Source organism: Oncorhynchus mykiss, chromosome 20 (genome assembly GCF_057628025.1).
Source record: "Oncorhynchus mykiss isolate SJ-2025 chromosome 20, ASM5762802v1, whole genome shotgun sequence".
Classification (NCBI taxonomy): Eukaryota; Metazoa; Chordata; class Actinopteri; order Salmoniformes; family Salmonidae; genus Oncorhynchus; species Oncorhynchus mykiss.
In genome coordinates this window covers 39,957,752-39,984,424 of record NC_143041.1, presented here as the reverse complement: position 1 = coordinate 39,984,424, position 26,673 = coordinate 39,957,752, and the positions used below count along the sequence as shown (strand labels likewise).

The window sequence follows — 26,673 nt, the reverse complement described above, 5'->3', positions numbered from 1 at the left end:
TCAGTTATTGAGGAGATTGTTGCTTATGTTCCCCAACCTCCCTTACCCTAAAAACGGCCTCATGATTAGTTCTCAGCTGTAAGGGTGGAACAAGTTATACACTCATCGAGACTCACTGCTGTGGAAATACTGCTCTGTCTCGGCCCGTCTATAAGACACTGTGGAAAACAGCAAATTTAAGCTATGTCTCCATAGGGAATTCATGTGTATGGGAGATAAACCAAATATGTATTCTATGCAGTGGAGAAGCATTCCTAACTAGGAGACCCATCCAGCATGCCAAACACACTCATATTCCGAATGTATATACACAGCGCATTTGGAAAGTATTTAGACCCCTTGCCTTTTGCACAGTTTGTTACATTACAGCCTTATTCTGAAATGGATTACATTTTAAAACGGCTCATCAATCTAGACACAATACCCCATTCTGACAAGGTGAAAACAGGTTTTTAGACATGTTTGCAAATGTATAAAAAAATGTTTTTAAACAATACCTAATTTACACAAGTATTCAGACCCTTTGCTATGAGACTCTAAATTGAGCTCAGGTGCATCCTGATTCCATTGATTATCCTTGAGATGTTTCTACAACTTGATTGGAGTCCACCTGTGGTTAATTCAATTGATTGGATATGATTTGGAAAAGCACACCACTGTCTATATAAGGTCCCACAGTCGACAGTGTACGTCAGAGCAAAAACCAAGCCATGAGGTCGAAGGAATTGTCCATAGAGATCAAAGACAGGATTGTGTCGAGGCACAGATCTGGGGAAGGGTACCAAAATATGTCTGCAGCATTGAAGGTCCCCAAGGACACAGTGGCCTCCATCATTCTTAAAATAAAGATATCGTTTGGAACCACCAAGACTCTTCCTAGAGCTGGCCGCCCAGGCAAACTGAGCAATCGGGGTAGAAGGGCATTGGTCAGGGAGGTGACCAAGAACCCGATGGTCACTGACAGAGATCCAGAGTTCCTCTGTTGAGATGAGAGAACCTTCCATAAGGACAACCATCTCTGCAGCCCTCCACCAATCAGGCCTTTACGGTAGAGTTGCCAGACGGAAGGCACTCCTCAGTAAAAAGGCACAAGACAGCCCACTAGGAGTTTGCCAAAAGGCACCTAAAGGACTCTCATGGAGCCCTGTTTCATAATATTACCTTTTGTCCGAGCTGCTTGCCGTAGTTCTGAAGTAATTGCGAGAAGAAAAAAAACAGGCCTCATTTCAGGGCATTTTTCACCCTGTCACCTCCTATTAGTTACATTTGTGCCAACAGCTAGAATAACTCAAAAAGCTCTTAATACGATCTGAGAAACTACGCTCACAGAATTTGAAGGTGTAAATTCAATGTTGCACATTTGTCCCATTTTCCCTCTGTCCTTGATAATATGGACATGGAATTGGAAACCAATAGAAAGTGTCTAATGTGCCAATCCATGACTTGTTCTGAGAGGCTGAGTTTAGAAACTGATAAGGAGGATGCATCCTCCTCTCTAGTGGAGATATGAGACCACTATAGATATAGTTGAAGTCGGAAGTTTATATACACCTTAGCCAAATACATTTAAACTCAGTTTCACAATTCCTGACATTTAATCCTAGTAAAAATTCTCTGTCTTATGTCAGTTAGGATCACCACTTTATTTTAAGAATGTGAAATGTCAGAATAATAGTAGAGAGAATGCTTAATTTGAGCTTTTATTTCTTTCATCACATTCCCAGTGGGTCAGTAGTTTACATTCACTCAATTAGTATTTGGTAGCATTGCTTTTAAATTGTTTAACTTGAGTCAAACATTTCAGGTAGCCTTCCACAAGCTTCCCACAATAAGTTGGGTGAATTCTGGCCCATTCCTCCTGACAGAGTTGGTAAATCGGAGTCAGGTTTGTAGGGCTCCTTGCTCGCACACTTTTTCAGTTCTGCCCACAAATTTTCTATAGGATTGAGATCAGGGCATTGTGATGGCCACTCCAATACCTTGACTTTGTTGTTCTTAAGCCATTTTGCCACAACTTTGGAAGTATGCTTGGGGTCAGTGTTCATTTGGAAGACCCATTTGCGACCAAGCTTTAACTTCCTGACTGATGTCTTGAGATGTTGCTTCGATATATCCACAATTTTCTTCCCTCATGATGCCATCTATTTTGTGTAGTGCACCAGTCCCTCCTGCAGCAAAGGACCCCCACAACATGATGCTGCCAACGCCGTGCTTCACGATTGGGATGGTGTTCTTCGGCTTGCAAGCCTTCCCCTTTTTCCTTCCCCCAGTTGTTGGAAAAATGACTTGTGTCATGCACAAAGTAGATGTCCTAACCGACTTGCCAAAACTATAGTTCGTTAACAAGAAATGTGTGGAGTGACGCTAGGCCAATTGTGCGTCGCCCCACGGACCTCCCGGTCGCGGCCGGTTACGACAGAGCCTGGGCGCGAACCCAGGGACTCTGATGGCACAGCTGGCGCTGCAGTAGAGCGCCCTTAACCACTGCGCCACCCGGGAGGCTACTAAAACAATTTCTAAAAGTGATTTCCTAAATCAAACATGAAAGAGCTCACAATATAACTGAATACCTTCCATCTGTCAATAATCACTGGCATTTTTATATACCGTTATGTGGAAACCTGTACCCGCCTTCTGCTAGAGCCATTAACCAAGGTTCTGAGCCCACGACATCGCTGTATTAATCATTAATTGTGTAATATTGGTGAACATCAGATTTCAGTCTGACATGGTGGTTAACTCTTACCTGGGGGAATAAGATGCCAAGCAGCAAGCCAGCCATTATCTTATAGTTATCCATGAGCCAGATGAAGACAGCATCAGTACAACCTCTGATGTAGATGACTTCCTGCAAGGCCAGCCTCTGACAGGAGGGACAGAATGTACAGTGTAAACATGTAAATGGCAGGCCTTTATGGGGATATGGGTTCTGCAGCATCCTCAGCACCACTACTTGTAGCCTTCCTAACAAAATACATGAGGTTTTTAACTTGGTCAACATAAATAATATTCATAATTTTGGCTTTGACCGAAACACATTTAGATGCATCTGTAAATGATGGGAAAATTAACATTCATGGATATAGTCTACTGAGAAGAGACAGGAATAGGAATGGTAGGGGTATAGCACTGTACATTCAGAATCATATACCTTTTAAGAGGAGTGATGACCTTAATGTATGTCAAGTAGAGGCACTATGGGCTCAGGTACATCTGCCTCACCAGGCACCCATATTGGTAGGATGTGTGTATAGACCTCCTAGCTCTAAGGTGTCCTATCTGGATAACTTATGTACTGGGTTTGACCAGGCCACAGATAGCAACAGAGATGTATTTATCTTGGGTGATTTTAATATAAATTGGAAGGATCACAATAATTTGAATAGAACTAAATTGATGAGATATGCCAAGAACTGTGGTTTGAAACAAATGGTTAATGATACTACTAGATCATCAATTAAGTTGGGTCATCGTTCAGACACATGCATTGATCTGATCTTCTGTAATATACCATTGCAATGCTTAAAATCCAGATCAATGCCAGTGGGCTGGACAGACCATGGTTATGGTCACAATATTATGAACACCAAGGTTCCAAAGAAACCCCCTATGGCAAAAGTCTTAGCAGCCAAGTCAAAATTAGAAATTGATGAACAGAATTATAGAACATTGCGTAATTATGCAGTTAAATTGAATCGAAAGGGAAAAAAAGTTATTTTACAGCAATGCTTTAATTGATTGTAAAAATGATTGTAAAAAGGCATGGAACACAGTTAAGGGCTTACTTGGTACATCTATCTCCTCATGCCCATCTAGTGTGGAGGTTGACGGGTGAATAATAACAAAACCAGTTGATATTGCAGATTTGTTTTTACAAAGAAAATTAATTTACTGAGCAACAATGTAAACACACATTCTTCCAAACAAGCTATTGTCCAATGGATTGATGATCATATTATGAGCAACAAGATCTGCTCTTTTAGTCTACAAACGGTGTCAGTGGAGGAGGTGTTAAACCTATTGAAGTCATTACCTGATGGTAAATCTACAGGTTATGGTCTTATGGACAATTTTTTTACTTCGCTGTGCTGCTCCCCAGATTGCAGTTCCACTGAGATACATATTTAATTGGTCACTGGAAAAGGGGATGTTTGCAAATGTATGGAAGCATGCTAAACTGTCCTATTCCGAAAGACTGCAAAGAACCCATTACTCCTGCCAATAGTCGACCAATTAGTCTACTCCCTACACTCAGTAAGATATTGGAAGGTATTGTGAGTAGACAAATATGGGAGTACATGGAAAAGAATGATCTGATTACAGCCAATCAGCATGCTTATCGCAAAAACCATTCCACTACCACTGCATTGGTTGCCATGACTGACCAGTGGCTCAATGCTATGGATAATGGCAAGTTTGTGGGTGTGCTATTTTTAGATTTCAGTGCAGCATTTGATTTAGTGGATCATGAAATAATTTTGACCAAATTAATGGATTATGATTTTAAGAAGGTAGCATTGAATTGGGTACAGTCATATCTAACTAACAGGAAACAGCCCACCTATATCAATGGTTCATTTTCTTCCCCTCATGTGTAAAACTGTGGAATAGCGCAGGGCAGCTGCCTTGGGCCACTTCTCTATTTCATATATACCAACGACCTTCCATATGCCTTAGCCGAAACTCAAGCTACTATATTTGCAGATGATACTACAATTTATGCAGCAAGACAATCGGTTCAACAGGTACAGCAAGCTTTACAAGGAGATTTGGAGAATATCAGGGAGTGGGTTTGGATTGTTTTAAGGAGGAGATATGGTTCTTCTGTTGCAGTCATGCACAGTGTTCTTGGTTGGTCATCAATCAACAAGATCATTTAAAAAAAAACGTGCTTATTTTATTTCATAATATACATAATTTTAAACGGCCAAGTTCTATTCACAACGGTATTCAGTTGGTAAGACAGACATTCCGTAAATACTAGGAATAGATTGTCCACCATCTATGCGTTGTCCAGACAGAAAAAAGAAATTGGCAAAATAACATTTTGATTTAGAGCAATAAAGAACTTGAATAAATTAACTGAGCAAACTAGAAACCTTTCAATATATATAAATGTAAACATTATTTTAAAACTATTTAAATATAATACATAGAAATGTTGTGGGACTATAATAGATGAAGAATCAATATTTCTTAGATTGAGTATTTATTGGGTCATTATGTTAGTGTATTATGTATGTTTGTAATAGTGTGTTATATGTGAAAGTGTGTTTGTATTATAAATTGTATTTTAATGTTTAAAGGACTATTGGAAGATTAGTCCAAATGGGGACTAAAAGAGAGCCGAATCAAATGAAACTTCCCGCGGCTATGAATCCATGTGATATGGTGTTTCAGATATGTTTAAAAAGCAAAGATTCATTTGGTTATTGGTCGGCACTGTTCCTGACAGCGGTACACATACGTTTCACATTTAGACTTTCACATTTAGACTTTCACATTTAGACTTTCACATTTAGACTTTCACATTTAGAAATTGAGCCGGTGAGAGACATTGAGACAACATTTCGATCGGACAGTCTTACCTCATTTTCAAGGACCTTAAATCCACATAGTGTGTTGGCAACTTCATTAGGCTGAAAAGGAGCAAGATAATACTATGTCAAAGGGATGTAACATAGTTCTGAACATTATTGGCAGGTTACACAAGCATATTTGAAGTTAGGATACATCTTTTGATGAGGATTATCCAAATAATTTGGCATTTAAAGAATCAATCTCCACTTGCTTTCTCAAACAGAGAATCAAACAGCCTGGTGCTTGTGTGTACAAAGTTGTGGGAAAGTAAATAAAATGTCTAAACGTGGGAACCCTTTGACTTGTCGATCTTCTAAACAGATGTTAGAAATATTAGATCTCATGTAAAAACAGGCTCAGAAGCCCTGGTGTAGTTGAACTATTTTAGAAGTTTGGCCCTTTGGGTAGTAGCCTGGGAAAACATTCCACTCTTTGTCATGCTAATTACACAGAGTACAAGGAGTGGAATGTCAGCAAAACAGGTTCTGGATTTCAGGCTACTTGGCTCGTGGGAGTCCAGCTAATAGCTACATACCCATTATCCTTCAGAGAGAGAGTTCACAAAAATCAGTCATCGCATTAGGGAACGCAAAACTCGGCATGCTCATGTTATTAATGGACATGTAGGCCAATATCCAGCCAGAGGACAAGCTCAAAAGAGCAACCAATAAACCTAATTTAAAATATTAGCTAAGACCTTGATTTAAATATTAGTAAGCAATGTGACAGAATGCTCAGTTTTTCAACATTTTTGAAAGAAAAGGCAAGTTGAAACAAGTTGTTAAACATTGCCAAAACCACCGCTGGGGCCCACAATCCATTAAAAGGTACAAACAGTAGATGATAATAAGTGAGGGAAAACACACAACCCATCAATGCAGCCCTGAATGACCTACACCAGAGAAATCTACTGTCTTCAGCTTTTTTCTCTCAAAAACAGACACCTACCTCTTTTTATAGACAAAATGATGCGGTTAGAACTTGTCCATTATATTTTACTTGAATTAATTCCACTTGAATGATAAAGGTAAACATTATTGAGGGTATTTTGACAGAAATATCCCTGAGCAACTGTGGTCTTTCAATCTTTTGCTCATTAATGACAGCTACCATGGAGGAGAAAATGTGATATGACAGCCAGCCCATGGGCATTTTGACAGGCATTATCTTATTTTATTTTTTGGAAACTTCAGGAGAGTTGCCAAGTACAGGCATTTGAAATGTCAATAGACCAAATTTATGCTTGGCATAAAACGACAAGAACTAAGATCGACATGGTCCAGACTGTTTTTTATTCCTTTCAGAGACCGGATTTGAATTGTGGACAAACAATGCAAGATTTTTTGTCTCACGCTTTTCTGTGAAGCCTTGTGAGGTGTCAATATCTGGAGTTTAGAGATAAGAGAATACATTAAGCCAGATAGGTAGGGGATTTTCCCTGAAGGTTCTCTGCTACTATATCTCAGATCCCATCGACTGACTGAATATATATATATATATATTTTTTTTAAATGCAACCTTTATTTAACTAGGCAAGTCAGTTAAGAACAAATATACAGTATATCACAAAAGTGAGTACACCCCTCACATTTTTGTAAATATTTGAGTATATCTTTTCATGTGACAACACTGAAGAAATGACACTTTGCTACAATGTAAAGTAGTGAGTGTACAGCATGTATAACAGTGTACATTTGCTGTCCCCTCAAAATAAAATAGACAGAGTCTTTTTTACCTTGCCATTTAAAAATCAGGACAACATATTAGGATTGAGAGCCATCAACAGAACATATTAGGATTGAGAGCCAGATCCTCTTACAGCGGCATGGCAGCATAAGCCCCCTGTCCCCACCTGCCTTATGTTCTCTTTGTACTTTTTAAGAGCACAAAGTAGTGAGTGACACCCTACTCTCAGAGAGAGAGAGAGAGAGGGAGAGGAGATGGTAAAGGCTCACATCCACAGACCCCATGTTTTGTGAGTGCTACGTCTCCCCTCCCAGAGGGCCGGCGTACCGTGCCTGAGGACATGATTCCTGGCAGTTCCTGTTGCCAGTCCACCTGTTCCAGCTGATGATCCAGTGCTGCTTTTCTGACTGCAGCTGTGCACCCCTGGCCTAACTTCATCTGGCGCACTACCTTGTCCCAGACCACTGCTGATTGGTGGATTGTGTATACCTTACTTAAACATTCAATTGCTTTCTCAGCAAATGAATAATGCAACGTTTTTTCACAGTCAGATTTTTGTCAGAGTTCACAACATTAATATTTTCAATAAATGTATCTATTTAGCTATGACTGAGAACCAAATCACAGCCCCATGATATTGATTAACAAAGATCCCGATGACCCTCTTTCCCCGTGTGGAATGCTTCTGGCAATGGTTGATGACATTAAAACAAGTAGAATGTTGGCTGCTGCCTCTCACCAGATAAATTAAAAGCAATACAATTGCAAGTATTGCAAGCTGTGATAGTGAATTGTGATGGCATTTGAGCCCCTCGGCCTCAGAAACAATGAAAAACACTTTAAAATGACTGGTTTGTGTTTATATGGAACTGTTAATCAATAATAAAACATAATGCAAGTCCTTTATACTTCAAAACCTATATTTTGATGCATTGTTTAAAGTACTAAGGGCAAGCAAATTGGCTTGTCCCAGTAGTGATGAGTTCTAGTGACATTTTTCAGATTTAGAGAGATTTATTTTAAATGCTAGAAAATAAACAATATATTGTATAGCTCAATAAAAGCAAATAAAGCTATTAAAATACTTTAAAACAAATATATGTCCAAGTTGTCATTGGTGTTACCAGGGGCTCCCGAGTGGCACAGCGATCTATGGCACTGCATCTCATTGCTAGATGCGTCACTACAGACCCTGGTTCGATTCCAGGCTGTATCACAACCGTCCGTGATTGGGAGTCCTATAGGGCGGTGCACAATTGGCCCAGCGTCGTCCGGGTTTGGCTGGGGTAGGCCGTCATTGAAAATAATAATGTGTTCTTAACTGACTTGCCTAGTTAAGTAAAAGGTTAAATAAAATACTGCCTTGAAAAATCACTTATTACAAAAGGTATACAAGGACCTTGAGCATTCCCTCCAGTGGCAAACTTATCAGAGGAGTCTATACTAAAGAAATGCATGAGTTAATCCCAGCCTTCTAGTAGGTCAACCATTTGAGGATTCCATTGATCATTTGGTGTGCCTAAATAAGTGTTTTTGGTGTTACTCAATTTAAATGAAGAGAAATTATATTATGAGCAAAATCATTAAATCATATCACTTTAGTAAATTATTTTGAAATGGTTACTGACCTTAGATTTGAGCATCTGTGGCCTCCATTTAAGAAAATCCTCAATTACCTATTTGTTATTGGTGTTACTACTCCTACTGGTGACACAACGTTATCATCATGATAACAATTATTTAAAAGTCGTTAAGCAGTCATAGTCGATTTAGAATGGGAAGAGGTACCCAAATAAATTACAATGAAAAGAATGCAAATGCCAAAATGCCACCGCAATTCAAGAACGACCCTACTGTTGAATGTAGGGCTCAGAACAACACAGAGGGGAACAAATGTCATAGGAGGCATCTAGAGATACAGAGATAAAATCTAAGCTACTGTTTAATAGTTTTTGACAAGTATCCAAATGTATTAGGGGACATACAGTGCTGCTATGGATGTGGTCTCCAATAAGGCGGCAGGTAGCTGAGCGGTTGGAGCATTAGGCCAGTAACCAAAAGGTTGCTAATTCGAATACCCGAGCTGACAAGGTGAAAAATATGTCGATAAGTTCAGTTATGAGTGTAAATAACCAAAACCTGATTCAGTTCTCTTTCCACCAGACACTTGTCAGAAGAAAATGTGAACTTGTGAAATTTTATGTCACTTGGAGAAAACAGTAGCCTCGAGGTTAGAGAGGCGGGCCAGTAACTGAAAGGTTATTGGTTTGAAACACAGGGCTGATGGATAAAAGCAGGCCAGAGTGAACTGCAGTCGGAGGGTTATCCCCTATGCTACCTACTGCCGTTTTGTCCTTAAGCAAGAAACTCAACCCCCCAAAACTGCTCCATGGTCACTGCTCTGCTGAGTCGACCCTATGTTGCTCCCAGCCTGTCATGTGTGTTTGGTTGGGTACTGTGACAGATTTATTATATATTTTTTCCCTCCAAATTTGCATTAAAATGGATTTAAATAACAATATATTATATTGTAATTTGCATTATGAGCTCTCGATGGAAGAGCAGCAGAGACCTTGTTTTCGAGGCAGCAGGTGTAAGGCACTCCACAAGCCAGCGGTCCAGGAGCTGTACAGTTATGGTACATGTTCACTTCCCAGTCTTTGTACTCCTGCCCTCCACAACATTTGAACTGTAAAGACAGAACAACAGACAGAAACAAACATTGTTAATACAACTATCAAAACAGTTATAGAATGGTAGGCATATAGCAATATTCCAAAACATTCTGTTTGCAACAACACACTAAAGTAATACTGCAAAAAACGTTTGTGTTATGTTTGGGGGAATTCCAATACAATACTGAGCACCACTCTCCATATATTCAAGCATAGGGGTGGCTGCATCATGCTGTGGGTATGCTTGCAATGATTAAGGACTGGGGGGGGTTTCCAGGATAAAAAAACAAAACAGAATGAAGCAAATCCTAGAGGAAAACCTGGTTCAGCTTGCTTTCTACCAGACACTAGGAGATGAATTCACCTTTCAGCAGGACAATAACCTAAAACACAAGGACAAATCTACACTGGAGTTGCTTACCAAGACAGTGAATGTTCCTGAGTGGCCGAGTTACAGTTTTGACTTAAATCTGCTTGAAAATCTATGGCAAGACCTGAAAATGGTTGTCTAGCAATGATCAACAAACTATTTGACAAAGCTTGAAGAATTAAAAAAAATAATAATGTGCAAAATATTGTAATATCCAGGTGTGCAAAGCTTTTAGAGACTAACCCAGAAAGACTCAACCGCTTCCAAACTGCGCTACGCCACTGGCCTATACCTTGATCCCTCTTTAAAAACACACAACTTTAAAGCCTTAATTAAGAGGTCAATAACTATTTTATGCCTACATAGATACACATACCCAATATGTTTTTAACAGGTCCTTACATCATGCACAACAAGTGGCGTAACTCTTTGCTTTACCACACTCTAGCATGCCATTTGCTTAAACATTATTTTTGAAGCATAGAACTATATAAGCCTTATAAGGGGCTTTAAAAATCGTTGTTAGTTTGAACTTCAAGTACAATTTCTAACTTTTCTGCTCTGGTACAGCACGTTTGGTTACACGTTGATCTTTTGCAATTACTACAACTTACAAGAGCTGAGATAAAACAGACCCACAGTGTGTGTCTTCAAATCTCATATCTTTAAAAAGGCTCTTAAAACACGTAGAGCAATTTGCTAGTACCTATTTCAATTAGCTGGATAGGATTCTCTGAAAGTTTTAAGTGTACTTTGCCAGAAGCTATAGCATGATGGGTGTGAAACATCATTTGGTCATTTAGAACCCTGTAAAGTTTCAGTGAAGGGATCAAAATGAACACTTATTAAGAATGTCCAGAGGTAAATTCCATATTTTACTTGAATAATACGGATATTCACTATTCTGCATTCATTCATTGAGCCAACTGCTCTCATGGGGGAATGTAGGAATAAATATTAGTCCGCTTTTTAAATTTTTTTATGAGCAGCATGATTCCTATGCCAGTCCCCCAACTCATTTGAATGTCTCTCTGCATCTCAAATGCAGCTAGGGTAATTACCTCAGCATTTAGCTAGTTCCAGTAAACTAGACACTCTTAGTAGAGTGCCTTTTTAAATCGAGATTGTAAGAGAGTAATTTAGACATCAGGGCATCTTTACCTATGAACATATTTATTCCTGAAGAAACCCCCCCCCCCCCCCCACCAAAAAAACATGGTTGTAATGATGGAGAACTAATGAGGTGGAGTGGCTCTGACATGATTGAGTTACAAGCACATGAGGTAGAGAGAGCTTGTTTGTGCTTAGGGAGATTAGCAAGTAACCTTTTCTCCAGCAGATTCTACAAGCGCTATGCACCAACTCCATGGTTCACCACAGAGACCATGTAGGCAGTACAGACTAACATCAGAGTGTAGGAACTATCCCAAGCTAAAGCAATACTAGGCCTACTCTAGAGATCAAGAAACAAAAACCGGCCTGTGCTAAAAGTTAAATGTTTGTTTTGGACACACGCAAAACCTTGAAGCGAAATATCACACCGCGAGCTAGAAATCTAATTTAGCCATCTAGGGTTCTGCCAAAGAGGCTTGAGATACGTGCATCCATTTGAGTGCTATTAAAATACCCTGCTATAATTACAGCCATTAGATACATAAGCAACGACTTGGAATAGCAGAGACCTTTGCTTAAAAGCGTAAAGACTGTCATTGAACATTCACAAATGTTTTGCATGTGGTTGCAAACTCATTTTAATAGTGTCCCTTTTCACAGTCCTGTGAAGTGATTTTTTTTTAATGCAAATACATTTGCAGATGTCTCAATCCAGTGGCAGAAAGTCACGTCTCCCTAAAAAGCTGTGCCTCGGACGCCACTAAACCCATCATGAAAGACATCCTGCGGTACACAATACAATCATTTCCCCCATAGAACCTGCTTCCATCTGAGTGACCACCTCCAGAGGCCGTCTCCAACTTGGCTGGCGAAACGCCTCCGAGTTAAAAGCAAATTGAACTACACTTACTCCCTCGCACTCTAAAAATAAGTCCAACGTAGACTCAAACACTGTCTTATCTGAAGCAGTTCAACATCTCACCATAAACCTGCACTTAAGAAAAAAAATATCTGTGAAAACCCTGTCAAAGTACCTGGGGGGGGGGGGGCTACTACAAACTCTTATTCAATAGTCAGTTTAGAAACAGTTTTCCTTTCTATTGACCTGGAAGGGTTTTCGAGGCTATAAAAAGGGGACAGCAGCATTCACTCACTGCAGTTGTATTGATTTACCTCCCATCAACAAGTCCAAACTAACACCACTACCTTCCTCAGTGGGGATTGTCAAAGCGCCTGTGTTTGACGTGGTTCAGGATATGTCAAACACGTCACAGTTGGAGAGAATTGAGACAGAATGACACATTAATATTCTATTATGGGAGACAGACCTGTCCTCCAACATTCACAGAAATAAGTAGTTTTTTCCTTCAACATTTTCCATCCTACAAAACGGCTTGTTGCTCATGGAATAAAATAGAGTATAATGCTCAAAATAAATCCCAACGCTTGTGTTTGATTTAAACATAGGTGACTTTTTGATCATCAGTAGTCCTCCTGTGTAACAACTCAAAGCAGGTGTAACAGTATAATTTTAGACCGTCCCCTCGCCCATACCCGGGCGCGAACCAGGGACCATCTGCACACATCAACAGTCACCCTCGAAGCATCGTTACCCATTGCTCCACAAAAGCCACGGCCCTTGCAGAGCAAGGTCTCAGAGCAAGTGACGTCACTGATTGAAACGCTATTTAGCGCACACTAAGCTAGCCGTTTCCCATCCGTTACACTCACCCCCCTTTTGACCTCCTCCTTTTCCGCAGCAACCAGTAATCCGGGTCAACAGCATCAATGTAACAGTATAATTTTTAAACCGTCCCCTCGCCCATACCCAGGCGCGAACCAGGGACCTTCTGCACACATCAACAACTCCATTACCCATCGCTCCACAAAAGCCGCGGCTCTTGCAGAGCAAGGGGAACTACTACTTCAAGGTCTTAGAGCAAGTGACGTCACTGATTGAAACGCTATTTAGCGCCCACGCTAACTAAGCTAGCCGTTTCCCATCCGTTACACAGGGTCGCTGGTGAAAAAGAGTTCAACACATCTGGTCAAGGTTAGGTGTGAGAATGAGAACTCCAAACGCTGCATGGACAGCATCCATCGCCCTCCAACCCAGTAGGAATCTTCTAATTACAAACTGCTCTTCGCCCTTGAGTTGGCCAACCATCATGTCACAAAGTGAATAATCCCAAATTACATTTCATCAACAGAAATGGAGGGAAAAGTTTGCAAACAGTTTCAAAGAAAATCCACTTATTTTTCAAACAGAAATCTTACCTTTCTCTGAACAAAGTCCATGATGTTTTTGAAATCCAGATCATCGTAGTAATTCACCATTCCTTTCCGAATGTTTTTGTTTAAGAGATCCACTGTCTATGGTGGAAAAGTCAAATAGAGGGTGACATGTATTAAGACTGTAGGATTGAGATATTAGTGTGTAGGCAGCATTATAACAATTGAATAATTAAAACAAATGGGGAACTCTTTACTGACAGACACTCTCCCTTTATTCCTCCTCTCAATAAAAATGACCTAAATTCAGTCATGAATTTTTGATTGAAAATTATCCTGACTTCTGCATTTGACCATTGGAGGATTAGTTACTGTTGAGATTTGAAAATGCCAATTCTCTCTACAGATTAGACTAGTCATTGCTGTTTAAACGTTTAACTTAAATATTTATGAAATAGTGAAATGCTGTGCTATTATTTTTTTCTATTTGTTCTAGAACTTTCTCCCTTCTTTTTCATCTTCTCCCAAAAAGACTACTAGGTTTTCTACATCTAATCTTCAATACAGATCAAATGGAAGTGTGCTTATCACACTGATCTTGCTCTTGTCATTGACACATCAGGAAAGGGTCATAATACAAGAAAAACATATGAACTCGTTGATTTTGTATGATTGATATCAGCAGATCAAATTAAGGGTCTCACATTCTCAGAAGTTTGTGGCTTAACAATGTAAAGGCCAGAATTTCAAAACGCAATGGTAATTGGAATATCATAAACAATACATTTGAAAATGCCTACATGGAAACCACTTTGTGGCAATCTGATATCAAATGTGCGGTTAGTATCCATGCCTGATATCAACACAACTGATTTTGTCCCACTACGTTGACATATTGTAATGTACACGTTTCATAAACTTGTTGGCTCTCCAATGTAAAGCGGCAATCAGCAGTAGAAACAATAACAAAGCGTCTCCCAGCCACCGTTTGGGTAAAAAGCTGAAGGATGGGGCTGGAAAAATGTAATAACACTCAAAGTCATAGACAGAGCCATGTAAGGATCCATGATATGAACATTATAGTTTTCACCATCTTGAGGCTATATAGTGTTTGTTTACATTCACTTTGTTTACAAACACTGGAGTAAAACAAGCTTATATTTTGGGCTCTCATGGAGGCATTTTTATAAGTTACATTCTTCAAGAAGAAATGTGTACATATCATTAATGTATATGTCCAAAAAATGGATGTAGCAGCTGGTGATTGCCCCTTTAAAATCAGAACTTTGCACAAGCCCAGGTAAATGTATCCAATAAGAGACAGCATGTATATAAACTCAGCAAAAAAAGAAACGTCCCTTTTTTAGGACCCCGTTTTTCAAAGATAATTTGTAAAAATTCAAATAGCATCACAGATCTTCATTGTAAAAGGGTTGAAACACTGTTTCCCATGCTTGTTCAATGAACCATAAACAATTAATGAACATGCACCTGTTGAACGGTCGTAAAGACACTAACAGCTTACAGACGGTAGGCAACTTAGGTCACAGTTATGAAAACTTAGGACACTAAAGAGGCCTTTCTAATGACTCTGAAAAACACCAAAAGAAAGATGCCCAGGGTCCCTGCTCATCTGTGTGAACGTGCCTTAGGCATGCTGCAAGGAAGCATGAGGACTGCAGACTTGGCAATGGCAATAAACTGCAATGTCCGTACTGTGAGACGCCTAAGACAGCGCTACAGGAAGACAGGACGGACAGCTGATCGTCCTCACAGTGGCAGACCACGCGTCACAACACCTGCACAGGATCGGTACATCCGAACATCACATCTGTGGGACAGGTACAGGATGGCAACAACTGCCCGAGTTACACCAGGAGTGCACAATCCCTCCATCAGTGCTCAGACTGTCTGCAATAGGCTGAGAGAGGCTGGACTGAGGGCTTGCAGGTCTGTTGTAAGGCAGGTCCTCACCAGACATCACCGGCAACAACGTCGCCTATGGGCACAAACCCACCGTCGCTGGACCAGACAGGACTGGCAAAAAGTGCTCTTCACTAACGAGTCGCGGTTTTGTCTCACCAGGGGTGATGGTCGGATTTGCATTTATCGTCGAAGGAATGTACTTGTACTCTGGAGTGGGATCGATTTGGAGGTGGAGGATCCGTCATGGTCTGGTTTGTTCAGGGAAACATTTATCAATTTCTGTTAGTCACAGGTCTGTGGAACTTGTTCAGTTTATTGTTGTTGAATCTTGTTATGTTCATACAAATATTTACACATGTTTAAATTGGCTGAAAATAAAACGCAGTTGACAGTGAGAGGACATTTCTTTTTTTGCTGAGTTTAGAGATTAAACTCGTAATCATAGATTTTCTCTCAATAACGTGATATAATTGGGATTTACAGTACCTGATGCCTGAAAACCAGAGCCAGGATGCCACCGAGGAGCTCCAGAATAAGACAGACTGTCAAGGTGTAGAGAAACTAAAAAAAAAAAAATGTAAAAAGGTTAATCCACAGAACAGTCAAGTTTAAATGGTTTAATGGACATTTGGTTAGAGTCCTTTTGATCTGAATTTTATTTTTTACTTTATTTAACTAGGCAAGTCAGTAAAGAACAAATTCTTATTTTAAATGACGGCTTGGGAACAGTGGGTTACCTTGTCAGCTCGGGGATTCGATCTTGCAACCTTTAGGTTACTTGTCCAACGCTCTAACCACTAGGCTACCTGCCGCCCATCTTTGATCGTATCTTGCTAACCACAAAACCAACGGTTAGATCTGCCATCTAGACTGCTGCTGCTCTCTACCATTTTCATAGCAACTTTTTATATATGAAAACAAATGTACTGGAAAACAAATGTATTGATCAATCATTGATGATATTGAAGGGGCACCATTCCAAGATGTTGCTGATTGTATGTCTTTTAATATCAGGCTCAATTCAAACAGCCTGTATTGTAGTTTCCTGCATTGTAGCATAAAAAAAGTGTTCCCCAATTAAACAAAATTGCAGAATTTATTTAGGGTAAAAAATACCTTGCTTTTAGTAGAAGACAAAAAAAATCCAATATTTTTCAAAAGTGAGTCAAACTATATAAAGGAATCGAATTCAATACGTTAAGTACTGGTGTCTAATTAAAAGTGGATGCAAAAGCATCTCAAATGTGATTCATAGTCATTTGGTCATTAATTCATAAGAGTAAAGTGAAAAACGCTAAATGGACGAGGGCCTGCTACAGTACGATAACATATTTCAAAATGTTGTCAACGCGGGTGAGTAAACTGTTCCAAATTAATAAGTCAGTGATAATTATGGAGCTAGTGGACTTTCATTAGTGGTTGTTTGACTTTGCAGACAAATCAAGCTATAACAACCCAGCCAACTGTGATGCTATGCAAACATTTTCAGGTAACATTTATGGCTTAGCACATTCTTCGCATACTGATATGAGCTAAATTGTCTCGTGCCACTAGCACTGAAGACCTGAAATTATATTGAGAAAGACTGTTGTTTCAAGGAATGTACACAGTCACAGAAACACATTATAAGGCTCATTCCATGTCCATGCAGCGAGTGTTGCAGCTTGGAACTTCCTAGAATTTAACAACTGAAACCAATGGAATGGTATTGTAAAAAAGGCTGGCCCTCTTAACCTGACTGGACAAATTCTTATTTACAATGACAGCCTACATCGCTCTCAATTCCAACCAATCAGTGCGCTTGGATGCAGTCCAGATCTCCACCCCGCACACCTCAAGTCAGAGCATGTTCCCCTGCCATCTCAAGAAAATTTCTATAATTAAAGGACGCTTACATGCTATTTTTCTATCTAGAAGTGTTGTGCACCACAACTACAGTGCATTTGGAAAGCATTCAGACCCCTTCCCACATTGTGTTCAGTTTCAGCCTTATTCTAAACTGGATTATTAAATACTTTCCCCCTCATCAATCTACACACAATACCCCATAATGACAAAGTGAAAACAGATTAAGATTTTTTTGCAATTTAAAAAAATAAACTAAACAGAAATATCTTATTTAAAAAAAGTATAAAGGCCCTTTGCAATGAGACTCGAAATTGAGCTTAGGTGCATCCTGTTTCCACTGGTCATCCTTGAGATGTTTCTACAACTTGATCGGAGTCCACCAGTGGTAAATTCAATTGACTGGACATGATTTGGAAAGGCACACCACTGTCTATATAAGGTCCCACAGTTGACAGTGTACGTCAGAGCAAAAACCAAGCCATGAGGTCAAAGCAATTGTCCGTAGAGCTCAGAGACAGGACTGTGTCGAGGCACAGATCTGGGGAAGGGTACTAAAAAAATTCTGCAGCATTGAAAGTCCAAAGGAACACAGTGGCCTCCATCATTCTTAAATGGAAGAAGTTTGGAACCACCAAGACTCTTTCTAGAGTCGGCCGCCCGCCTAAACTGAGCAATTGGGGCAGAAGGCCTTGGTCAGGGAGGTGACCAAGAACCCGATGGTCACTGACAGAGATCCAGAGTTCCTCTGTGGAGATGGTTATCCTTCTGGAAGATTCTCTCATCTCTGCAGCACTCCACCAATTAGATATTTGATAGTAGAGTGGCCAGACGGAAGCCACTCCTCAGTAAAAAGGCACATTACAGCCCACTTGGAGTTTGCCAAAAGACACCTAAAAAGGACTCTCAGACCATGAGAAACAAGATTCTCTGGTCTGATGAAACCAAGATTGAACTCTTTGGCCTGAAAGCCAAATGTCACGTCTGGAGGAAACCTGGAACCATCCCTACGGTGAAGCATGGTGGCAGCATCATGATGTGGGGATGTTTTTCAGTGGCAGGGACAGGGAGACTAGTCAGGATCGAGGTTAAGTTGAACAGAGCAAAGTACAGAGAGATCCTTGATGAAAACCTGCTCCAGAGCACTAAGGACCTCAGACTGGGGCGAAAGCTCACCTTCCAACAGGACAATGACCTGAAGCACAAAGACAACACAGGAGTGGATTCGGGACAAGTCTCTGAATGTCCTTGAGTGGCCCAGCCAGACCCCAGACTTGAACCCGATCTAACATCTCTGGAGAGACCTGAAAATAGCTGTGCAGCTACACTCCCATCCTGCAGAGAAGAATGGGAGAAACTCCCCAAATACAGGTGTGCCAAGCTGGTAGCGTCCTACACAAGAAGACTCGAAGGCTGTAATCACTGCCAAAGGTGTTTCAACAAAGTCCTGAGTAAAGGCTCTGAATACTTATGTAAAATGTGATATTTTCAGGGTTTGGCAACAAATAATTTTACAAAAATTGCTTTTCGCTTTGTCATTATGGGGTATTGTGTGTACATTGATGAGGGGAAAAAACTATTTAATCCATTTTAGGATAAGGCTGTATGTAATGTAACAAAATGTGGAGGAAAAAAATCAAGGGGTTTGAATACTTTCCGGAATGCACTGTATATAAAACCTTCTAATAGACGGAGTTGGTGACCAAGTTACAGTGATGGGCCTCAACATCATGTTCTAACTGAACAGCACTATAGTTGAAAGAACCAAAACCAATCAGCATTAAGTTTATTGCAGGTGAGGGCATATCCTGCCAAGCGCTCAGATGAGCTCCAGCTAGCCGTTTTTACATGGTCATATTTCTCGCCGGATTTAGCGACCAACCATTTTTTTTCCCCCAGGTACAACGGAACCAATGAAATAGTCCCATAATTGTAAAGGCCAAGGTAAATAAAGCACAGTTAAATACATGAACATACAGTATTTGACATACAGTGCATTCAGAAAGTACCACTTGACTTACTTCACATTTTGTTATGTTACAGCCTGAATTCAAAATGGATTAAATACACCCCCCCCCCCCCCCCCATCTATACAAAACACCCTATAATGACAAAGTGAAAAAACATTTAGACATTTTTGCAAATGTATTGAAAATGAAATCTCATGTACATAAGTATTCACACCCCTGAGTGAATACCTTTGGCAGAGATCACAGCTGTGAGTCTGAGTAAGTTTTCGATACATGGATTGTACAATATTCACACATTTTTGTTTTAAACATTATTCAAGCTCTATCAAGTTGGTTGTTGATCATTGCTAGACATCCATTTAAGTCTTGCCATAGATTTAAGACAATTTAAGTCAAAACTGTAACTAGGCAATTCAGGAACATTCAATAAAGGTTGTCTTGATAAAATACTAGTGTATATTTGGCCTTGTGTTTTAGGTCATTGTCCTGCTTTAAAGTGAATGTGTCCCAGTGTTTGTTGGAAAGCAGACAACCAGGTTTTGCTCTAAGATTTTGCCTGTGCTTAGCTCGATTACATTTATTTTTATCAACAACAACAAAAATCTCCCTAGCCGATGACAAGCATACCCATAACATGATGCAGCCACCACAATGCTTGAAAATATGAAGGGTGGTACTCAGTGATGTGTTGTGATGGATTTTCCCCAAAACATAATGCGTTGTATTCAGATCATAAAGTTAATTTCTTTGCCACCATTTTTACAGTTTTACTTAGTGCCTTGTTGCAAACAGGATGCATGTTTTGGAATATTTTTTATTCTGTACAGGCTTCCTTCCTTTCACTCTGTAATTTAGGTTAGTATTGTGGAGTAACTACAATGTTGTTCATCCATCCTCAGTTGTCTTATCACAGCCATTAAACCCTGTAACTATTTAAAGTCACCATTGGCCTCATGGTGAAATCACTAAAAGGTTTCCTTCCTCTTCAGCAACTGAGTTAGGAAGGACACCTTTATCTTTGTAGTGACTGGTTGTATTGATATACAATCCAAAGTGTAATTAATAACTTCACCATGCTCAAAGAGATATTCAATGTCTGCTTTTTTTTTTTTTTTACCCATCTACCAATAGGTACCATTCTTTGTGAGGCATTGGAAAACCTTACTGGTCTTGGTTACTTGGTTATTGAATCTGCTTGCAATTCACTGCTCAACTGAGGGACCTTACAGAAAATTGTATGTGTGGGGTACAGAGATGAGGTAGTCATTGAAAAATCATGTTAAACAGCATTATTGCACACATAGTGAGTTCATATAACTTATGTGACTTGGTAAGCACATTTTGACTTATTTAGGCTTGCCATAACAAAGGGGTTGAATACATTTAAAAACATAATTCCACTTTGACATGATGGGGTTTTAACACATTTTAAATGCAGGCTGTAACAAACCAAATGTGTAAAAAGTCAAGGGGCTGTGAATACTTTGAAGGAACTGTATGTATTTGAACCAGGTCTGATGTGTAGTGAACCTGATAAACCTCATGCTTTATATCCCAGTCTTGGATGCAATTGTGTGAGTCTACTACTCACCACTTTGAGGAGCAGCAGGTTGTCCCTGAGGGAGGCTAACACACCGATGAAGGAGACAATGAACATCACCACCCCCAGGACGATGAGGATGATGGCGGGGGCCAGGAACACCCCCTGCAGGGTTTTGTAGCGCTGTCGCTCCACCTCCGCATAAATACCAATGGCTAGGATGAATCCCCCAACCAGCTACCGGAAATAGAAACATGGAGATCAGAGAATTTAGTATAGGGGACAAGAGTGGTTACCTGTACTGAAAGGTTACTTATAAAATGGGTTGATCCATCCCACCGGTATCCATGTTCCATGCCCTTTTTGAATAGTGTAACTTAGTATTATTTCACCTCATTTTAAACATTCTGTCATAAAGAGCACATTCAACTTTATAAAAAACAGATTTTTTAAATTAAGTTTAGACCGCAGCGCCACTCTGGATGCCAATTTGAATGATTTTTGAATGACAATGACATGAATATATTCAGCATGACATTCATGTGAGCATTATAATATAATTACACAACCCAAAAGTAATGTGAAATGCAATCATAACTTGACAGCAACATATTTAGACTACTCTTGTCTGGGCTTGCTAGCAGTAGCCTGTAGCAGCCCTGGGCGGAGCATTGCACCCTGGGAAGTGAAATGCACTCTGGGAATAGGTAGTATACGGTTCGTAGGCACTAACTCCGCCATGGTTCGCTGGACATGGGTAAATATATTTATTTAACCTGGCAAGTCAGTTAAGAACAAATTCTTATTTACAATAACGGCCCACCAAAAGGCAAAAGGGCTCCTGCGGGGGCTGGGATTAAAAATATAGGACAAAACACACATCACAACAAGAGAGACAACACTACATAAAGACAGACCTAAGACAACAACATAGCAGCAAAACAACATGACAGATTAATGGCATTTTTGGATGAATGCCGAAAATAAGGTCTCTGGTAAACAAAGGCTTAGGAGAGTTTACACATTTTGTTTAATGAGATTAAAAAAAGGCACAAAGGCGTCACAGTGGGGAGAACAAGTATTTGATAACCTGCAAAATGGGCAGTGTTTCCTACTTACAAAGCCTGTGGAGGTCTGTAATTTTTATCATAGGTACACTTCAACTGTGAGAGACGGAATCTAAAACAAAAATCCAGAAAATCACATTGTATGATTTTTAAGTAATTAATTTGCATTTTATTGCATGACAAAAGTATTTGATACATTAGAAAAGCAGAACTTAATATTTGGTACAGAAACCTTTGTTTGCAATTACAGAGATCATACGTTTCCTGTAGTTCTTGACCAGGTTTGCACACACTGCAGCAGGGAATTTGGCCCACTCCTTCATACAGACCTTCTCCAGATCCTTCAGGTTTCGGGGCTGTCGCTGGGCAATACGGACTTTCAGCTCACTCCAAAGATTTTCTATTGGGTTCAGGTATGGAGACTGGCTAGGCCACTCCAGGACCTTGAGATGCTTCTTACGGAGCCACTCCTTAGTTGCCCTGGCTGTGTGTTTCGGGTCGTTGTCATGCTGGAAGACCCAGCCACAGCCCATCTTCAATGCTCTTACTGAGGGAAGGAGGTTGTTAGCCAAGATCTCACGGTACATGGCCCCATCCATCCTCCCCTCAATACGGTGCTTCCTGTCCCCTTTGCAGAAAAGCATCCCCAAAGAATGATGTTTCCACCTCCATGCTTCACGGTTGGGATGGTGTTCTTGGGGTTGTACTCATCCTTCTTCTTCCTCCAAACACGGCGAGTGGAGTTTAGAGCAAAAAGCTCTATTTTTTGTCTTATCAGACCACATGACCTTCTCCCATTCCTCCTCTGGATCATCCTGATGGTCATTGGCAAACTTCAGACAGGCCTGGACATGCGCTGGCTTGAGCAGGGGGACCTTGCGGGCACTGCAGGATTTTAATCCATGACGGCATAGTGTGTTACTAATGGTTTTCTTTGAGACTGTGGTCCCAGCTCTCTTCAGGCCATTGACCAGGTCCTGCCGTGTAGTTCTGGGCTGATCCCTCACCTTCCTCATGATCATTGATGCCCCACGAGGTGAGATCTAGCCCCAGACTGAGGGTGATTGACTGTCATCTTGAACTTCTTCCATTTTCTAATAATTGCGCCAACAGTTGTTGCCTTCTCACCAAGCTGCTTGCCTATTGTCCTGTAGCCCATCTCAGCCTTGTGCAGGTCTACAATTGAACCCTGATGTCCTTACACAGCTCTCTGGTCTTGGCCAGTGTGGAGAGGTTGGAGTCTGTTTGATTGAGTGTGTGGACAGGTGTCTTTTATACACATAACGAGTTCAAACAGGTGCAGTTAATACAGGTAATGAGTGGAAAACAGGAGGGATTCTTAAAGAAAAACTAACAGGTCTGTGAGAGCCAGAAATCTTACTGGTTGGTAGGTGATCAAATACTTATGTCACACAATAAAATGCTAATTAATTAACTAATGTATGTATGTTCTACTAATTATCAACACATTCAATGTAAAAAAATATATATTCTGTCAATTTAGCTAATACACGTTATTTTTTCATAGTTGCAGAGGGAAGTGTTTAGTCTCAGGGTCCTTAGCTTAGTGTTGAGCTTAGAGGGCACTATGGTGTTTAATGCTGAGCTGTAGTCAATAAACAGCATTTTTATGTAGGTGTTCCTTTTGTCCAGGTGGGAAAGGGCTGTGTGGAGTGCAATAGAGATTGTATTATCTGTGGATCTGTTGGGGTGGTATGTGAATTGGAGTGTGTCCAGGGTGTCTGGGATGGTGGTGTTTATGTGGGCCATGACCAGCCTTTCAAAACATTTCATGGCTACAGATGTCGCATTGGAGATTCTGGCCTACTTTACCCATATTTTATTTTTGCAGAAAAAAAAATAGTGTGTAGTTCCAGTAGTTAGCTACATGGCGAGAATATAACTAACTAAGTTTATTGGCTGTCCATTGCCATTTCAATTAGCTGATTAGTTTGCTAAGCATTAGCAGAAAAGCGATACATATGATATTTTACTGAAAGTGTCAAAATATTTCCAGCAAGGAGAAGGGCTCACTCTTTAAAAGTAATGAAAGTTAATAGGAAACAATCTATTTAAAATCACATATTCACAGCACATGAATGCAAACACAGAAACACATTGGTTTAACAGTAAGTGAAAGATCAAATTTTCTTCCAGCTTCACTGTTGGTTGGAAAGCAACTGCGAGGTAGTGATAGTATTCATTTTCCATTGGGAATAGTAACTCCTGCAGCACTAATGAACCAGTATGTAATCCTGATGTAGTATTACAAAGGTGACGTTCTCCGGTGTTCATTACATCTTATACCTGTGACAACTAATCAGTGTCTCTGGGTCTATGTATGTCTGTCTATTTCCCCAGGTGGCAGGTGGGCCACAGGCAGCTGATTGGACAGCTTTCCCCACTTCAGGGCCAATTAGATTTTCTCTTCAAACATCAATGCAGCAATTCTGGCTTTGTTAGTAATTCAAAGAAACTGTCTGTGCACATAATGCCAGAGGTTTTAATTGCAAGTAGAACACTGAGCTCTGCTGTTGTGATTGTGACTGTTCTGATGCTACAGGTGGTCGGTAATTGAAAGAGACACACCAAACAGCTATGAGGCGGCACTGCGTTCTGAACTGAGATTGATACCACAATGTAGGCCTACACAGGAAAGTACAAGGCTTTTCGATCCCTTGATACTAGTCCAAATGGAGGGCGCTATATGTGGTTGCTAGGAAAAACTCATCTACATGCAAACACCCAAGGGAGGAACAGAGTTTGGCAGTAAACAGACCATAGGCCTGTAAACTCTGCACTCTGACTGGAATTTTCTGTAAGGGTTTGTATTTGTTTCTGTGCTCACAACACATTAAAATGCTGTCCTAATGTCAAACAGACCATGTGGAATTGTGCACCAAAGGGTAAGGCAGCTTGTCTGTCTGCTGGTCTAGACAGGAACATCAGCAGGGACAAGGGACCATGACCTCAAGTTGTTGTGAGTTGTAAATTAGCGGAATCTAAAAAGGCAGTACTCAAAGACAGTGCTGGTACGCATGAGTGTTCATCCAGGACAAAAAGTTAAATCTACCCTGCCCTGTCCTCTCACTGTCCGCTTAACAGAACCAATTTTAGTGGAACAAAATACCATTCCTTGGTTCTATTCGTGAACCTCTTGATAATAGCGACTTGCTTTTCAATGACTTATGTGACTTTATATGGCATGAAGGCAGGCTACTAAAAGCATCCGAGATGTAAGCATTGACGTCAGAGTCCGAACGTTTCAGTGACTGCGTGAGTGCATTAAGCATCACCACTAGATATATTTAACAGGACACTCAAGGCACATAAAATAACACAAAGGATTCTAATTGCTGAGGAATATAAGAACCTATTGACTCGCATGTGCATCAGATAATCACGTCAAATCCTTAAATGAAACACCTCCGTAAAAGACATTTAGCTTCTCTTCTTTGATATCTGAGTCGTAAAATAATATGTTTTGCTGCAAATACTAGATTTCTTTCCACAGGTCAAACTGTAAAATAATATATAATATGCATATCTAGTTGTTGAGCAAATACACACACTGTTGTTTAAAACAATACTGACAAATCCATAATCCAATACCTATCTGGTATTAGAGGGGCTAGCACGTTGACTAGCACGTTGGCTAGCACGTTGGCATGGCGCTGTGGATTCTCAACTATCTCCAGGGGCACACATTCATCAGCATGATTTTGTGGTCTGACTCTCTACTTCCCCATTCTTCCCTATGGCAAAGTACTCAGTAACTGTATCAACAGTGAGCAAAAATAATACAAATAAAACATGTTTCTATAAAAAATAAAATGGACATCAGCAGAACTACTACTATCCATGCACACACTGAAGCCTTGTGAGTATACCTATTGTCATAGAGTCAACGGACTGGAACACCCTGACAGAAATGCCTGCGAGGAGAAATCCAACAGATTAGTGAGAAAATAATGCGGGAGGTCCATGCAGCCTTTTGTTTATGTTCACAGGAGGCTGGTGGCTACTTCATTGGGGAGGACGGGCTCGTGGTAAAGGCTGGAGCGGAGTCAGTGGAATGGTATCGAATAGGGCAAACACCTGGTTTCCATATATTTGATGCTGTTCCGTTCCGGACATTATTATGAGCCGTACTCTCCTCAGCAGCCTCCTGTTGAAGGCCCTTAACATGCGTATGCCTGCTTCCTGATAGCTCTGCCGTTAAGGAGCAGTGAGGGCAATCAAAATAACATTCCTGGTATTAACAAGCCCACAATACGAAACATGAAATTATCAATCATTATTGGACTATAGGCTTTTCGTGCAGGATTCCTGATTGATGATCTGCAGGATTTCCTGTCAATTTTCCAAACACTCAAAAACACAACAATGGGTGAATTCGTCACTGAATGCAGTCCCTTCTTTGAGTAACTGTTTGATTGTACAACAAATAATCTACTGCGTGTACAATAAAATCAAAAGATATTTCCAACCAACTTTAACTTTTATGTTGCCAGACTTGGCAGGTTGTTCAGAGCCAATAATAAATGTAAAAAAATATATATATAAAAAAAATATATATATATATATATATATAATGTGTGTGTGTGTGTGTGAGAGAGAGAATGTGTGGTAGAGAAAGCACTAAAGATGCCCACATTTGAATCCATTA

General features: G+C 40.2%; 1 protein-coding gene across 1 annotated transcript in view; it reads right to left on the bottom strand.

Annotated features, from left to right (window-relative positions):
• Positions 1–26,673, bottom strand: part of LOC110499410 (tetraspanin-15) — a 38,111-nt gene that overhangs the window by 8,612 nt on the left and 2,826 nt on the right. The window contains exons 2-7 of the mRNA XM_021576540.3: positions 20,989–21,174; positions 16,069–16,143; positions 13,702–13,797; positions 9,839–9,955; positions 5,589–5,639; positions 2,747–2,863 (exon numbers count right to left, since the gene is read on the bottom strand). Coding sequence (XP_021432215.2) covers positions 2,747–2,863; positions 5,589–5,639; positions 9,839–9,955; positions 13,702–13,797; positions 16,069–16,143; positions 20,989–21,174 — 642 coding nt within the window. The remainder of the gene's footprint in view (positions 1–2,746; positions 2,864–5,588; positions 5,640–9,838; positions 9,956–13,701; positions 13,798–16,068; positions 16,144–20,988; positions 21,175–26,673) is intronic.